This window comes from Myripristis murdjan, chromosome 16 (assembly GCF_902150065.1).
Source record: "Myripristis murdjan chromosome 16, fMyrMur1.1, whole genome shotgun sequence".
NCBI lineage: Eukaryota > Metazoa > Chordata > Actinopteri > Holocentriformes > Holocentridae > Myripristis > Myripristis murdjan.
The window spans coordinates 33,441,567-33,458,689 of NC_043995.1; the positions used below are offsets into that span (position 1 = coordinate 33,441,567).

Here is a 17,123-nt window from a genome sequence, read left to right on the forward strand (position 1 = left end):
TTTGATATGAAGTTTGATCATTGAAATTTGACAGAGAGAGAGAGAGACGTAGGAGCACAGAGCCTGAACACCTCACCTGTCACATCTCCTACAGGTGTGTTTATTAGGAGCTGTCATGTTGTTATTGTTGTTGAGACGTCTTTTTTTTTTTTTTTTTTTAATTTTTAGGAAAAAATCTGAACTGAAGTGTTTAAAACTGTGTGTGTGTGTGTGTGTGTGTATGTGTGTGTGTGTGTGTGTGCAGTGGCGGGCAGACAGGCGGCATGACAGAGGAGAAATGTCCCCAGCTGGTGGACTACTTCGTGGTGGCGGGTCTGGACCCCGCGGGGCCCTGGAGGCCCCTGGACGACGACGGCAAGACCTCCTCGTCCTCCTCGTCCTCGTCCTCGTCCTCCTCGTGCTCGCCGGGCCGGGCGGTGGAGCCGGTGACCGACCTGGCGGTGATCGCCCGCGGCCTCGGGGAGGAAGTGCCCGAGGGCTTCACCTGCATCGAGAGGACGCCGGGGGGCCACCCGGCCGAGCTGAGCGCCGGCCTCATCAACAACCCACACCTGTACCTGTGCTACCGCCGGGGACGGGACAAGCCCCCCATCCTGGACCTGGGGTGAGGCTCACACACACACACACACACACACACACACACAGCAAATAAACATCGTTGTTGTTATTATAAATGTAATTAATTCATTTTAAATGCACTATAAAACATACTGTTTAAGTGCGATATGCATTTTTTTTTTACAGTATTTATTTTAGTTTCATACTGATTGGATGTTTGCTTGTTGTCTGTTCTACTCTTTGCTGTTCTATTCTAAAAATCCTCATCAGTAAAAGTCGTGCTGGTGAAACAGCTGACTGTGTTTTGATTTGCTGAAAGGACTCAGGAAACGTGATGCTTTGCTTCGGACGCAGAGTTCAAGTTGAGGAGTTTGAAAAGAGTCAGAGTTAAACTCTGATGCTTCCTGTGGGAGGAGCCCAGGAGGCCGAGGCTGCAGAGTCAGCTCCACCCAAAAAAAAACAAAAAAAAACAAAAAAAGATCATCTCCACAAGGTTATTTGGTCTCCATAACACACAGCTGAGCAGTCAGAGGTTTAAATAGAAATGTGGAAATGACACATGATGGACTGCAGCGTTATTAATGTTGTCCAGGTAACAGCAGCAGGCTCAAACACCTGTGCACACGGTTTTTTGCACATTGCTTTTTGCACACTGGGTTGTACTTAGATCTTATTCTTTATTTTTTATTTATTTAATCTGTAATCTGTGGATACTGCTGAAAACTGCGAATTTCCTTCGGGATGAATAAAGTATCTATCTATCTATCTATCTACTCATGCAAATAATGTAGAATCCCAATCAAGTATCAGTCTATTGATCATTTATTACAAACTGAAACACCTGCAGTATGAAAAGGTGTGAACAGACTAAAGAATTTTGAAATATGCATATAACATAATATTAATAGATAGATAGATAGATAGATAGATAGACACTTTATTCATCCCGCAGGAAATTCGCAGTTTTTCAGCAGTATCCACAGATTACAGATTAAATAAAATAAAAAAGATAAAAAAAAATAAAGAATAAGATCTAAGTACAACCCAGTGTGCAAAAAGCAATGTGCAAAAAAACCGTGTGCATAGGTGTATAAAATGTGCATAGAGGTAGGTCAATGTGCCAATTTAGAAGAAATATACAGTATACACATGATAAATAGCAGTATATTTAGTCATATTTTAATTATTAGAATTTAATTATTAGAACTTTTGCATTTTCTTTCTCCAGATCTTTAATTTTACTGTGTTTTGTTGTCCGGCCTGACACACACACACACACACACACACACACACACGCGCTGACGGGCCTGTGCTCCGCCCCCTGCAGGGTTCTGTATGAAGGGAAGGAGACGCCGAAGCAGGGCTGGTACGTCATCGAGACGACGCCGTACAGCCGCTCGGCCAGCCTGAGCGCGGGCGGCGGCCCCGCGGCGCACCGGGTCTTCCTGACGTACCGGCGGGCGCTGGACTCGCAGGGCCTGCACACGCTGGGCGTCACCGACATCGTCCTGCTGCTGCCCAGCAAGGGGGAGACGGCGCCGCACACCTTCTGCCGCGTGGACAAGAACCTCAACACCGGCATGGTGAGCGCAGGGGGCGGGGCTTCCGGCTGTTTCCATTGTTTTTCTTGATAATGGTTTTCTCTTTAATGTTTAGATGCTCCTTCAGCATTTTATGTGGAAAGACAACACACTTTTAACGCCGTACTTTACCTAGAATCACTTTCCCTTCAGCTCTTTTTATTTCTCCTGCCAGACTCTTTCATCATCTCATTTCATTTTCATCGCTTTTCCTTCTGCCGCTTCCTGTTTCTTGCAGCTTCTCTTTGCTCTCTCCACACTCTCTCTTTATCTTTTCTTTACATGATAATATTGTCTGTTTTGCCACCGCCTGCCTCTCTCTCTCTCTCTCTCCCTCTCTCTCTCCTTCTTTTTTCTTTTTAAATCTCCTCTCGCTGTCAGAGGATGCAGATGCTGCAGCAGCTCTTTTCCAAACAGGGTTGAGCTGCGTTCAAAAGCTCTGAGGTCAAACACCAAGGACGGCGATCCGCCTCCATTTGAGTTAAAAAAAAAAAAAGAGGCAAAACAGTTTGAATAACAGGCTCAGACACATCATTCAGGCTGATGATGACATCATTTATTTTTCACACCATATACACAAAATGATTCATAATTTAATCAAAAGATATATAATCAATTAATCAGCAGTGAAAGTGATTCATACTTGCAGCCCTGGGTTTTTGACACGAAACTTGAAATTTTAAAAACAAACAAACAGTGAATGTGTTGCTGTGTGTTGGTGCTGGACTCACTCTGCTGTTGTTGTTGTTGTTGTTGTTGTTGTTGTTGTTGTTTTCTCAGTGGGGTCCTGCTCTGTACCTGTGCTACAAGCGAGCCGTGGCCAAAGCCAACGCCCTGGTGTTTGAGGCCGGTGAGTATCACTGTGGGCCGTGTTGATTGTCAGATTAACTTTTATTATTATTAATCAGCTGAGTCTTGGACAAAAGCACGGGGCCACAGCTCTTAACCAGTGAGTTCAGGTGTGTCACTCAGTGTGTGTGTGTGTGTGTGTGTGTGTGTGCAGGTCTCATCAGCAGGTATCCGGAGCAGGACCTGGAGTCGTTCCCTCTGCCAGAGTCGGTGCCGGTCTTCTGCCTCCCGATGGGCGTCACCGTGGAGAGCTGGCCTCTCAACACCAAGTACCAACTCCCCGTCTTCTCCACCTTCGTCCTCACCTCCGCCTCCGGGGACAAGGTCTCTCTCTCACACACACACACACACACACACACACACACACACACATACACACACACAGGTTTATTTCTGGAATAGAACATGACAGGCCTCCAGTTTTCTTTTGCTTTTATACAAAAGTTAGTGATTTTGTAGCAACAAATGTACACTACTCACAAAAAGTTAGGGATATTTGGCTTTTGGGTGAAATTTATGGAAAATGTAAAAAGTTGACGCTACAGTGATATTATATCATGAAAGTAGGGCATTTAAGTAGAAGCATACACTGGTGATTTCCTCATCTCAAACAATTTCTTGAAACAAAAGCCAACAACAGTGGTGGATATACCACAACAAAACATGTCAGTGTCAATAACTTGTCATGTGCCCTTGAGCATCAATTACAGCTTGACAGCGACGTCTCATGCTGTTCACAAGTCGACTTATTGTCTGCTGAGGCATGGCATCCCACTCTTCTTGAAGGGCGGCCCTCAGGACATTGAGGTTCTGGGGTACAGAGCTCCGAGCCTCTACACGGCCACTCAGCTGATCCCATAGGTTTTCTATGGGATTCAGGTCTGAGAAAGTGCAGGCCACTCCATCTGAGGTACCCCAGTCTCCAGCAGCCGTTCCCTAATGATACGACCTCGATGAGCTGGAGCATCAAACACCTGATGTGAATTTTGCCGTTAAGCTCCTTGTTAGAGAACAGCAACTTGTGCAAAAAGTACTGAAACACTGAACAGTTGGACATGTGCATTCAAAAGTTTACAGAAGGTCACATTAAGTTCACCTGGAAAGGTTAGAATGCATTTTAGGTTCATCCTGAAATTTCACCCGAAAGCCGAATATCCCTAACTTTTTGTGAGTAGTGTATTTTTTTTTTTTTTTTATCTCAGATAAAACTCTGAAATAAAGTTGTGATAACTATTTTTAATTGTGTAAAACTCCAGTTCCCCAAACTAAAAGTTGTTTTTCAGCATGAACCGATAAGGAGTCGAGTGTAACGTCACGTCTTCCAGCGTCACTTCCTGTCCAGCTTTTTAACAGCTGGACAGGAGTGAATAAACTGATCCTCTGCCAGCTGAGTCAGATTTTGGGGATTTTGCCGTGAACGCTGGAGACTTCACGGTTGCGGCTCGCGGCTCGGTGCGGTCGCTCGGTCTCACCCCCGGTGTCGCTCCTCTTCCTCCCGGCAGGTTTACGGCGCCGCCATCCAGTTCTACGAGTCGTTCCCGCGGGAGCGTCTGTCGGAGCGGCAGAGCGTGCGGCTCGGCCTGCTCAGCGTGGTCGACCGGCGGCCCATCACCAGCCGCAGCCTGCAGGTCAAGAAGAGCGTGTGCGTGCTCTCCCAGTGGCCCTTCTTCACCGTCTTCCAGAAGTTCCTCACCTTCGTCTACAGATACTCCATCTCCGGACCGCACGTCCTGCCGCTGGAGAAGTCAGTCTGAGGGGGCGGGGCCTCATTAACCCAACCTCACCTGCTTTTAGGATAAAATATAGTTCAGTCAAACTAGATGAGCTCAGCGATGGCGTATCAGGGCCATGGGAGGAAAAAAAATCTGGAGTCAGGGGAGCTGGGGTTATTTAAAATTTAATATGTAATATAATATTCCGAGAAAAAACTAAAAGAAAACTAGTTTTTCTTTTCCTTTCTGTCCGTGGCTCTCTCATAATTTTGTGATTTTTTTTTTTTTTTTCCTCATACATTTCGGAGTGTTTTCTCGTAAATTTATTTTTCTTGGGCTATCCCCCCCCCCTCCCCTGGCTCCGCAGTTTTTGTTTTTTTCCCTACAGTTGCCCTAACAGGCCATCATAAATCTATCAGTTATCACCATTTATCAACATGAAACCCTTTTCCTTTTTTCATCAATGTATTGATTAGATTTTGCTTCCATATAATTAAAAAAAAAAAAAACATGTATACTGTAAAGAGTTCATGTTCGCTCTTCTTTTTTCCTAAAGTTTGAATTAGCTTGAGGTTTCAGTTTTGCAGATGTTTGCGTTTGTTTGTTTTGTAAAAAGCAGATGTAGTCCGTTCTGATGTGATGTGATGGATGTGTTTTTGCTGGGTTGGTAGTTTGATTTCTCTGGGCAGGCAGACAGAGTGTGTGATGTCTCTCTCTGCAGGCACATCTCCAGCTTCATGCACAACGTCCCGTTCCCCTCGCCACAGCGGCCTCGGATCCTCGTCCAGGTACGCACCCCGCCCGACTCCACACTTCCTGTCATGTTTCACTCACCTGCTCGTCTTTCAGGCCTTTTCACGCTAATCCAGATTAGGGACGCCACGACAGCCGGCGCCTCAGTACCAAGCCGATGCCAGGAGCACAAAAATATGACGTAGATTGATGAGGAGAATGTTTTGTTTCTGTGGCCCGTCTGTCTGCTCTCTTCATCAGACTAGAGAAACAGGAAAAACCCTCTCACCTTAATCCTGCACTTCCTGCCTCAACAGGAAGACGGCGCTTTGCTCGCAGACTGAACCGGGTAACGGCAGCCAATTAGAATCAGTCCTTTGCTGCGATGCCGTCCAATCATGTGGCAAATTGCTCTGCACAGAGTTTGAATAGAGTAGAGCTGATCTGGGGTCAGATGTGATTCTGAGCTGCATGAAGGAGATGATCACAGCGTGTGTGTGTGTGTGTGTGTGTGTGTCAGGGTGGGTTTAGTTCATTTTCCTGTCAGTAAATTCATGATGTTAATTTTGCTTCTTTTTTTTTATTTGTGTGACAGAACATACAGACTGATCAAATAAATAAACCAGTTTACATGGTGAAGGGGACCCCGCCCTGCTCTGTGTGTGTGTGTGTGTGTGTGTGTGTGTGTGTGTGTGTGTGTGTGTGTGTGTGTGTGTGTGTCTCTGACTCTCTCTCTGTCTTGCAGCTCTCTCCATATGACAACCTGCTGCTCTGCCAGCCGGTCTCCTCTCCGCTGCCGCTCAGGTCAGTGACGACTCACCAAACACGATTTATCTCAGTTGTTTTTCACGCCTGATGCACTGCAAAAACGCAAAATCTTACCAAGATTATTTGTCTCAGAAGTAACTTGTTTTTAGACTTGAAACAAGTGAAAATTTGCTTGTTTCATTGGCAAAATTTGCCAGTGGAAAAAGTGAAAATTCACTTGAAATAAGTGAAAATTAGATAGAAACAAGAAACAAATTTTGCCAATGAAACAAGCAAATTTTCACTTGAAACAAGTGAAAATTGTCTAAAAACAAGTTACTTCTGAGGTGATCATGTCTTATTTTAAGTGTAATGAGATATTTTGACTAGGAATAAGACATTTTTGACTTGAAATAAGACAAATAATCTTGGTAAGATTTTGACTTTTTGCAGTGTGTGTGTGTGTGTGTGTGTGTGTGTGTGCACGGTCCAAACCAGTGGCTCTCAACCTTCTTTCAGTAATGCTCCTCCTTTGAAATATTTCCCAGTTAGCTGGTCCTGACCAGTTGAGCCTCCTGTTTAGGCCCCAGTCTGCACACACACACCACAAGAACACATGTGGACTGCAGGCTTTGGGATTAGCAGAAGGTGGGCGTGTCTGCAGAGGGGAGAGAACCCATTTTCATTCACACAGCTGGAGGTCAGAGGTCAGGGGACCAAAGGATTCCTCAGGTCCTCTAGTTTCATATGATATCAGTCTGTTTGTCTTAAATCAGTTCAAAAATTGATTATAAATCATTTAAAAAAAAAAAAAAAAAAAAGAATTGCGATACTTCAGAGAATTGTTTCTTCCCCGTCCTCAGTGCTGGGATTCAGGAGTCAGTGATGGTGCTGCTGAAGCCACAGGAGTTTGAGAGCCACAGTTTGTTTGATCCTTGTTAGTTTGGTTCCATCTCACACGGCTCAGAGACGTGCTGCTTACTGTTGGTCTCAATGCGTTCAACTCCACGTTTCCATGTTGAGTTTCACTGAATGGTCCTGTCCCGTGTGTGTGTGTGTGTGTGTGTGTGTGTGTGTGTGTGTGTGTGTGTGACTTGCTGCGTCGCCGTGGCAGCGGGGCGAGCTTCCTGAAGCTGCTGCAGAACCTGGGGCCGGAGAACGCCTGCACGCTGCTGCTGGCCGTCCTGACCGAGCACAAGCTGCTGCTGCACTCGCTGCGGCCCGACGTGCTCACCTCCGTGGGCGAGGCGCTCGTCTCTGTGAGCCCCACACACACACACACACACACACACACACACACACACACACACACACACACACACACACACACACACACACACCACACTACATCAGGGTCAGGGTCTGTGCAGTCTCCCTGTGTATGTGAGGTGTACAGAGGTAGACTTTTTACTGTATTTATTGTTGTAATATTTTGTTGGATTAATGTACGTGTTCATGCATAATGCACATACTTTGTTAAAACTTGTAAGGCAAATATTTTTATATTTCACTGATTCTTGGGAATTTGGATAAATCATGTCCCACTAAGAAAAATGCTATTTCTGCTGGAAATTTACAACATTTTAATGAATAAAAAGAATCAAGGGCATAATCAGGGGGTCCTTTGCACATTTGTAAGGTTCTTTTATAGGTTTATTTTTTAATTTTTATTAATTTAATGATTATATGTTGGCCCATGGCCTACAAAACCAGTTGTCCTCGGATAGGAGATAATCATTTCAACTTGATTAAAACAACAAAAAGTAATAATTTCATTGAATAATATCTTTACCACATGAAAGAGTACATCATTACATCATAGTATTAAAAACTACAAACGATGGGTTTTGAACAATATTTACTATTATTTTGTTGTTGCTCAAAATGTGTCCCAGATATTCGTCACCACCGTCAGATATATATTTAAAAAATAATAATAAAAAAACTGCAAGGTCAATTACATTCCTGAGGAGCCCTTTTCAAACCTTCAGCTCTACTGCATGCTTCAAGACCGCTCAGGCTCCTGGAAGTTTGCTGTTTTCTCTTAAATCTCTTCATATTTTTGGACACTGCTACTGTCACAACCATAAATTGTCAACACCGTCACTTCTGTATAAGTAGCCTAATAACTGGAAAAACGCCTATTTTATGAAAAAAAATGCAAAATGATGAGGTTGCACCGGTACATTGCTGAACAGCCAAGACCTTGGCCTATTATGATATACCTTCAGATTTTGTAATTTAACTCACTTTTTTTTTCAAAATTAAAACCTGTTTTATCCAAATTCCCAAGAATCAGTGATTTGTATTTCTGTCTATTCCTTATAATTTAGTTCTTTTCTTTAGAATTGAGAAGCTGCAGCCGACCCAGTTTCCCCCTCAGGATCAATAAAGTATTTCTCATTCTGCCTGTCTCTGTCTGTCTGTCTGTCTGTCTGTCTGTCTGTCTGTCTGTCTGTCTGTCTGCCTGCCTGTCTGTCTGCAGATGACCTTCCCCCTGCGTTGGCCCTGTCCCTACATCCCTCTCTGCCCGCTGCAGATGGCTGATGTGCTGCTCGCTCCGATGCCGTTCATCGTCGGCGTTCACTCGAGTTACTTCGACCTGCACGACCCGCCGGCCGACGTCGTGTGTGTCGACCTCGACACCAACACCATCTTCCAGTGAGTCTCTCACACACACACACACACACATGCAGCAGCAGTGTGTTGAGTGTTTTCACAAAAGTTTTATGATTTGCTCCAGCGGACCGAGCAGATTTTCCACAAATGAAACAAAACTTTGACAGGTGTCAATCAAGAGATCTGTCACCATGGTGATTTCTCCCCCTCTTCCCCCTCTCCCTCCAGATCAGAGGACAAGAAGCCGTTGTCGTGGCGATCGTTGCCCAGGAAGCACGCCAAGATTCTGTTCAACTCTCTCACCAACCTGCACAAAACCCTCGAGAAGAGTGAGTGACAGCTGTCCACCACCAATCAGATCCTCTCGTTTCATATGACCTCATCATTCTCTATCGTTTACATAATCTAATAATACAAATGTATCCGTTAGTCATTAATGACTTCCACACACACCTTCCTCTACCTTTTGCATCATGTGTTTTGAAGTCACTTAATAAATCAAATCAAATAACTCTCCTCCTGGCTTTTTTTTTTTTTTCCTCGCCTCGTCCTTGCAGTCTGCACTCCCGGCCAGGAGGAGGCGACGTTGGAGTTCCTGCTGACCGACTACGATCAGATCTACGGGCGTCAGAAGCAGCTGGAGCTGGAGATCCAGGAGGCTTTCCTGCGCTTCATGAGCTGCCTGCTGCGAGGCTACCGCAGCTTCCTGCTGCCCATCACGCAGGCGCCGTCCGACACCACCACTGACTGCAGCTCGCTCTTCAACCTGCAGGGTGCGTCAGCGCTGCAACCACGCAAAAAAAAACAAAAAAAAAAAACAAAAAAATAATAAAAAATAAAATTTACACAAGGTGCTCAAGAGCAAAAAAATGTGACCAAAGTCAAAAGTGCTCAAAAAGAAGAAAATGTTACAGTTTCCTCCCTCATCAGTTTTCAAATACAAGGAAATACACACCTGTAATGTGTAGATATGTATATCTGTCTATATGAACTTTTTTTTCTCATCAATCAATTATCCTTTTGGAATCAATGCACCTGAAGGGGACTTAATGTTTTGGGATTACCTTTGAAGAGCACCAACAATGTCAAACATCGAACAAAATATCATCACATTTTTACAAGAACAAAATATGACGTAAAAAAAAAAAACTTCTATCAACTTTAATATCACAGTTTTACGAGCAAGTCAACACAGTTCACAGTGGAGAATGAGGTGTAAAGGGAGGATTCTGCTGCTTTTTAATTATTTGTCACGTGGCTGGTAGAGGGAAGAAGTTGTAGTGTTTTGCCTGAGTCTCAGGTAGTTTTTTGCGTCTGGAAACCCAGGTGTGTGCTCACCTGTTCTCCTCGCCTCCTGCAGGCTTCCTGAAGTCTCGGGAACGAACCCACCAGAAGTTCTACAGCCAGCTGACCCGGACTCAGATGTTCACTCAGTTTATCGAGGAGTGCTCCTTTGTCAGTGACCGCCACGCCTGCCTCGAGTTCTTCGACGAGTGCGTCCAGAAGGTCAGAATCAGCCGTTACGATGTAGGTTTTGTCATCCGGAGAAGGTATACAAGCATGTGTGGTGCTTCACTTTGATTTCAGTTTGATTTCTGAGTTCAGATGTTCAGAGTTTCTGGCACTACTGCAGCTGTGTGATTTGGAGTCCCTCAGGGCTCCTGTCTGGGGCCTTTTTCATTTACATTTTGTTATGGATATGTGTTCATATGGACAATAACGTCAAAATGGAAACAGGAATTACAAACTTTGTTGTCTGACATCAAGCCGTGTTCTCTGTTATTTCGGGCCTTGGGTCAAGGTTTTTGGACGCAGACTTTGTCCCTAAGATCCAGGCCCAAAGAGTGACTTGGCATGAACTGTGTGCTGGCAGGTGGATGTGGAAAAGCCGGAGGAGGTGCGGCTGATCGATCTGGATGAGAGTCACGGCGGAGAACACACGGTCTTCATCATGCCTCCCGAAGAGCCGCAGGAGCCCGACGGGTCAGAGAGCCCCGCCCCTTACAGGTGAGCTGTCCACCTTAAACCCAAGACAGTCAGTCCAGGTGTCCTGTAACCATGTTTGGGATCATAAGTGCTGACAGGCTGTTGTTGTGTCCAGCTATGAGACCTTCCCCATCCTGAGGTTGGATCTCTTTGACCAGCCCCAGGACCAGCTCCGCCTGCCAGCCAAGGGCAGCGCCCCCAGTAGCCCCGCCCCCCGGCGCACCAAGCAGGTACTACACCACATAATGGAAGCAGTTCCTTCAAGGACACTGTGCCTCAAATCAAGGCCTACTCCTAATAATTGATCACAGTTAGAGGTCAGTTAGATCCTGTCTGTCATCAGTCTTCACTCCACAATAACGAGGCTTTTCTTCAGGTAGTTGACCGACAGAAAATTAATGGATTATAGTTGATAAGCTGATAACTGATGGATCATTTCAGGTCATTTATCCAGTAAACATTCTCTGACCCCAGCTTCAGTTTTTTCCTCTCCCCCGCTCATGTTTTTATAAAATTAATACTTTGGGTATTTTTTGCTGCTGGTCAAACTGATGAAGACATTTGAAGACGCCAGTTTGGGCTCTGATCATTTCCCATCAGACTCTGGATTTATTTTTGACTCTTAGAAACTAAATGATTAATTTTTCAACTGAAAAAAATAAATTGAAAGATGAAATGACAGTGGAAAAAAGACCAAATCAGATTATTAATAATAGAGTAGCTAGGGTTTAAAGAGTTGACACTCCAGTCTGGCTGAGAAACAGCAGCAGAAATGATATATTCATCTAAAAAAAATAATCTTTTGATTACATTTATCTCATGCTGTCATTAAATATAAATATAAATATAAACGAATATAAATGAAATCATACCTATGGCATTTGTCCCTTAGACTATAGTTAGAAGTTAGGTTTATCACAGAAAATTGGAACAAAAGGCCTCGTTAGCACACCGAGTCCTGCATCAAGGTCACATTTGGCTTTTATTTTGCGAACAGCACAAAATTAGGACGTCAGAGACTTTTATTAAGACTGTGCTGCTGTGACAGATCAGGAGGCAGACGGTATCAAAACTGAATATGGCACATACTGCAGCATTTTTCCTCTTGCACAAGTTAAACCATATTTTAAAATGTCCCCATACTGAATAATGTAGTGCATGAGACAGAAATCAGCAGAGCGACTCCACATTGTGACCCATTTTTCCCCATATGAAGAAAGGAGGAGGAATGCTGTTGACGGTCATGCTGTGCCATTTTAATTTAATGATTATTAATATTTCACTTCTTATCCAATATTCAGAAGCCCCAGACTCAGTGTGGGTGGGTTTGGGATGGAAACACCAAGCGCATTAGCTCCCCTCAGATCCCTCTAACAGGAGAAAAATGGATTTGAAGGTCAGGAAAAGGCTGGAGAGGCTGACGGAGAACTCAGAGCTTAACTCTGACTGAAGTCTGTGTGGATTTGAAGAGTTTTCTGCCACAATAAGATGTCAGCCAACTTGAAGGCGAGGAGGGACATTAAATGCTCTCTTGGCTAAATTAGAGCTGCTTTACAGCCCTGTGTTTCTGCAAGATTAAAACTGTAATATCATCAGACATTTGGTGATTAAGTTCAGGCTTCAGTGATTATAGGACTCTTCATGTATCTCCACTTCCCCTCTTTACTGCAGCCTGCTCCCAAACACTGGGCTTGACTTTTTATTTCCAGTCATTAAAAGCATCATACAAGCCGCATGACACAGACGTCTGTCTGGATAATTATAAAATTAAGAACATTACCTCAATTTGTGCCGACAACTGCCCAGCAATCGGGCCCGAATATGAACGTCAGCTGTGGCCAACAGGCGTGACATAACCCAGGAACAGCGATGAGCCCATCTGGGACGCCTCATAGATAGATAGATAGATAGATAGATAGATAGATTTTATTGTCATTGCACAATCATATACGTATAATAATGCAACGAAATTAGGGCTCAGTCCTTTCGGTGCAGGGGAGAATAGAAAGCATCGTGCATCTTTCTAGTTGAATAGCCAAGTCCAGTAATAGATGGCTGCAGCCATGTCTCTGATATCAGAAAAAATGCAACAGTCACGGAAACACTTGTTGGATGTGCAAGCACAGTTCGTCATCCCGTGTTCGCCATGGACCTGGCGCTGGAAAAAGCTGGGAGGCGGCGGCCCAAAGGGCTGTCCTTTCAGCCGTGTCAACGCGCCGGCCCTGCAGCCTCGGCGTCCTCCGGAATGTCCTGGCAGCGATGAAAGTCCAGTGAAATTGGCATCCCGCAGCGCAATCCCAAGCTCAAAAGGTCCTGATAACTGTTGTTTCCTTTGCTTGTTTACGTTTCCTCCTGGACTTGTCACTGGGAAGAACTATCCATGGAGACCCCGGTGTTCTAACGGCGTCCTCCGGAATGTCCTGGCAGCGATGAAAGTCCGGCGAAAATGGTACCTCACAGCACAATCCCAAGCTCAAAAGGTGCTGACGACTGTACGCGTACATTGCCCAACATAAGGTGGTGTTTTAAGCTAAAAACACAACCGTTCACACATACAAAAACATAGAATACGGCACCGAGAATGGAGAGCTGCAGCCGCTGCGTCTATGCGCGCCGCCATGGCAACCACCAGAATGACACCTTGATGAAAACTCCAGCATTACATAGTTTTTTTGTACTGTCCCTCATAGTTTGACAACTCCTCCGATTTGAATTTGAACCACTAAGACGACAGAAATCTCTCTGGTTCACACGTGTGAACATGAAACTGTACATGTGGAATTGAACGGCGTGTTACTGAGCTGCGGGGACGCTGTGAGGCTGCAGGGGAATGATGACCGAGCAGAGTTTAACCAGCTACTCGTTTTTTGTTTTTTTTTTTTGTTTTTTGACTGTGTCATGGTGCTCGGTCCAGATAACGGGGGCAGCCTGTTTGTTTGGTCGCTGACAGCAGCAGCAGAAACAGCCGTGTTCACATGTACATTACAGTCACAGTTACAATCCACATTTGACAGATGGTTTTTAGCCCAACTCTCCAGCGATATTTAGCCTAGCATGACGTGCTCAGTACCAGCAGATACCTGAGGCCGTCTAGTTACCAGTTACACACCTTTACTTTAAATCAATTCAGTAAGGGAAAAAAAACAAAACCGTAAAAAAAAAAAAAAAAAAGAATCGTGGCACTTAACTGATTTTTTTCCCCACTCCTACGTGTTCATGTCTTGAAAACGTGTGTGTGTGTGTGTGTGTGTGTGTGTGTGTGTGTGTGTGTGTGTGTGTGTGTGTGTGTGTGTGTGTGTGTGTGTGCGCGTGCAGGAGATCAAGCTGGCCCAGAAGCGAGCTCAGAAGTACTCGGCGGTGCCGGACATGTGGTCCAAGTGCCTGCTGGGTCACTGCTACGGCCTCTGGTTCATCTACCTGCCCACCTTCGTGCGGGCGGAGAGCGCCAAGGTGCGCGCGCTGCACACGGCCTACGACGTCCTCAAACACATGGAGAACCGCAAGGTGGTGCTGCCCGACGAGGTGAGGCGCGGCGAGGTCAAAGGTCATGGTCACCAGCTTAAATATCGTCTAAACTGAAGGCACCAATTATGAAGTTATTTTCAGAAGCAAAAAAAGGAAGTAAATGCAGCGGCAGGGATGCATCAATATGGATTTTTTTATTTTAGGCAGGCATGTTCCCGCCCATTTCAACTGATAATGTGACTCTTTGTAAGAACCATAGTGCAAATAGAGTGGTGAAGTCCCGCCCACCCACTTCCGGTACATGGGTCCTCAAAAGCAAAAAATTATGAATGCGATCCAATGGGTAGATAAAAATTATTTTCTGGTCCCGTTTGAATTGTGCAATGGATTTCACATATGTTGTTTGTGATATTTAAAGATAATTTTTCACGCAAAGAAGACTACAATTTAGCACGAAGAATATTAATAATGCTAGGTTTTGTGTGAGCCGCTTTGTGAACTACAACTCTTCGCTGCTCTCGGTGTGAATGATATACGTCACCACCCGCACTGGAAGCCTACAACAGACATGGCCATTTCTCTGCTCCACGCTGAGTTTTTGAGGTTCTGAGTTTTTGAGGTTCTGAGTTTTTGAGGTTCTGAGTTTTTGAGGTTCTGATTTTTTCCGCCCGGCGGCGGGGTCCGCTCGCCCTCCCGCCCGGCCCGGCGCTCCGTCGGCCCTCGGAGACACGGACAATCGGGAACAAAACACACCGGCATCTTGACTTGAATCTGGATGGAGGGAAACGGCGATGACGTGACGTCACAGACGCGACACAGCATGTAGTCTTTCTAACTGTGTTTTCTCAACAGCATTTAACTGAACAATGGAGCAATAAACGGTCAAACTCTTGACATGAAAATTTGTTATTTAAGCCTATAAACAACATTTGTGTAATCCATGGCATAACGGCGGGGGGACCAGAAAATAATTATTTTCTGTCTATTGAACACCATTCATTTTTTTCGCTCCGAAAGGTCCCATGGGGGCCCACCAGAAGGGGCGGGACTTCACCACTCTATACAGGTGCAGAACGAGCTCAGCTTTTAGGTTTTAAACAAAAAGATCCCAAACCCACATCCCTCTGAGACCTGAGAAGCATCATGTCACCTTCTACAGAGGCAGCACTTATAATAATAATGATAATGATTATGGTCACACTGCTGCACAAGTTTGAGTCCCAGTGTGTGACTGTGTGTGTGTGTGTGTGTGTTAACAGGTGTGTTACCGGATCCTGATGCAGCTGTGTGGTCAGTACGGTCAGCCCGTCCTCGCTGTGCGCGTCCTGCTGGAGATGAAGAAGGCTGGAATCACACCCAACACCATCACATACGGATACTACAACAAGGTCAGAGCGCGCGCACACACACACACACACACACACACACACACTGAACCACATCTGAGAAGTTGTTTGCTGCTACGTTTTATCACAGAATTACAAAACAGAATCGAAGGAGATTTCTTTTTCATCTTTAGGATAATTTTCTCATATTTGGCTCAAGTTTCAAAGTTTCACCTTGTAAAGAAATAATTTGGCAGAGCGGATCAGCCGGCGGTTCTGAAGCTGAACCTGAAGCGTCTCTCCTCCCTCCTCAGGCGGTGCTGGAGAGCAAGTGGCCCTCCACCAATCAGGGCTGCCGTCTTCGATGGGCCAAGCTGCGGAACGTCGTATTGGCTGTGGCCCAGTTCAGGCAGCCAATCAAGCGGCGGCAGAAGAGCGGCTCGGTGGGGTCGCGGGCAGGTCGGTGTGAAGAAAAAGTCAAGATGCCGCCAGTGAAAATGTCTTTTAACTCAAGAAAACCTCAAGCTTCAAGGCTTCCTCAGCAGAAGAGTCCTGTAGTGTTTTTGGAGTATGAGAAAAAATAAAATAATAGCTTATTTTTTATTGGCCCTAAATTATTTTCTGTTAAAACCCTAATTCCTGAGTGTGATGGAGATCTGCAGGGTTTCTTTATAATGTCTGAGTTTGACCAGTTTTTTAAATAAAAGCCAGATTCAGGTCCTTTTACCTTGAAAGTCATTGATCCCTCTCTGTTGATAATTGGTGATTGATTAGATTCGGGAGCACCTTTTTTTGCAAATCATGTTAAATTTACTTGTTAATTAGGAGAAATGGATTTTCTTGAACCTATTATAACTTCCTAAAACTTCAGAATACAGTGTGCTTTGTGTTTAGTATTTTGACATGAAAATATTAGTTGAATGCATTAATTTGTGCAGTTAAGGCACTCACTTGTGTAATATCTCATGGTGGCTCATTATATAAAGCTCAAGTGCCTCCTGTTTTGTTTTTAAGACTTCGCGATAGACCAAAGGCCCCGCCCCCACTCCACTCTGATTCGTCAGTCCAGCTGGAGCGGGCTGAGTGAAAGCTCCAGCCACGAGTCTCTGACCGGCCCGCTGGTCAAGAGCAACAGCCTGAGCAGCATGAAGACCTCGGCCGACAGTAAGTGACACACACAGCCTCCTGCAAAATCCTTTCAAAAGATTTCTGTAAGAACTGCATTTTAGAAATCTCTCAGAAACTCGCCCTTATTGTCAATCTAATCTATGGGGGCCAACATCATCACACAGGAATCAAATGTGGCTCATTGAATCCACAAGAGTCTCAGCTTTCCAGTCAAAGCCAACTGATGCAGCTCCAAGACTGTTTAGGCCCCAGTCTGCACACACACACCATTTTACAACAGGCCACAAGAACACATGTGGACTGCAGGCTTTGGGGCCCAAACTGCATGGGATTAGCAGAAGGTGGGCGTGTCTGCAAAGGTGACGACAACCAAGCATCACATGCTTGACATCAATTGATCCCTTAAGTCGTCTAGTTTCATA

General features: G+C 45.0%; 1 protein-coding gene across 2 annotated transcripts in view; it reads left to right on the forward strand.

Moving 5' to 3' along the window:
• The window catches only part of dennd4b (DENN/MADD domain containing 4B), a 64,602-nt gene that overhangs the window by 27,257 nt on the left and 20,222 nt on the right, over positions 1 to 17,123 (forward strand). For both annotated transcript variants that reach the window (XM_030072954.1, XM_030072955.1), the window contains exons 2-19: positions 245 to 604; positions 1,886 to 2,141; positions 2,919 to 2,988; positions 3,142 to 3,311; positions 4,490 to 4,731; positions 5,421 to 5,487; positions 6,177 to 6,235; positions 7,293 to 7,437; positions 8,664 to 8,839; positions 9,026 to 9,126; positions 9,355 to 9,570; positions 10,158 to 10,303; positions 10,671 to 10,804; positions 10,899 to 11,013; positions 14,099 to 14,305; positions 15,508 to 15,636; positions 15,888 to 16,032; positions 16,588 to 16,737. In XM_030072954.1, coding sequence (XP_029928814.1) covers positions 264 to 604; positions 1,886 to 2,141; positions 2,919 to 2,988; positions 3,142 to 3,311; positions 4,490 to 4,731; positions 5,421 to 5,487; positions 6,177 to 6,235; positions 7,293 to 7,437; positions 8,664 to 8,839; positions 9,026 to 9,126; positions 9,355 to 9,570; positions 10,158 to 10,303; positions 10,671 to 10,804; positions 10,899 to 11,013; positions 14,099 to 14,305; positions 15,508 to 15,636; positions 15,888 to 16,032; positions 16,588 to 16,737 — 2,869 coding nt within the window. In that variant the 5' untranslated portion in view covers positions 245 to 263. The remainder of the gene's footprint in view (positions 1 to 244; positions 605 to 1,885; positions 2,142 to 2,918; positions 2,989 to 3,141; positions 3,312 to 4,489; positions 4,732 to 5,420; positions 5,488 to 6,176; positions 6,236 to 7,292; positions 7,438 to 8,663; positions 8,840 to 9,025; positions 9,127 to 9,354; positions 9,571 to 10,157; positions 10,304 to 10,670; positions 10,805 to 10,898; positions 11,014 to 14,098; positions 14,306 to 15,507; positions 15,637 to 15,887; positions 16,033 to 16,587; positions 16,738 to 17,123) is intronic.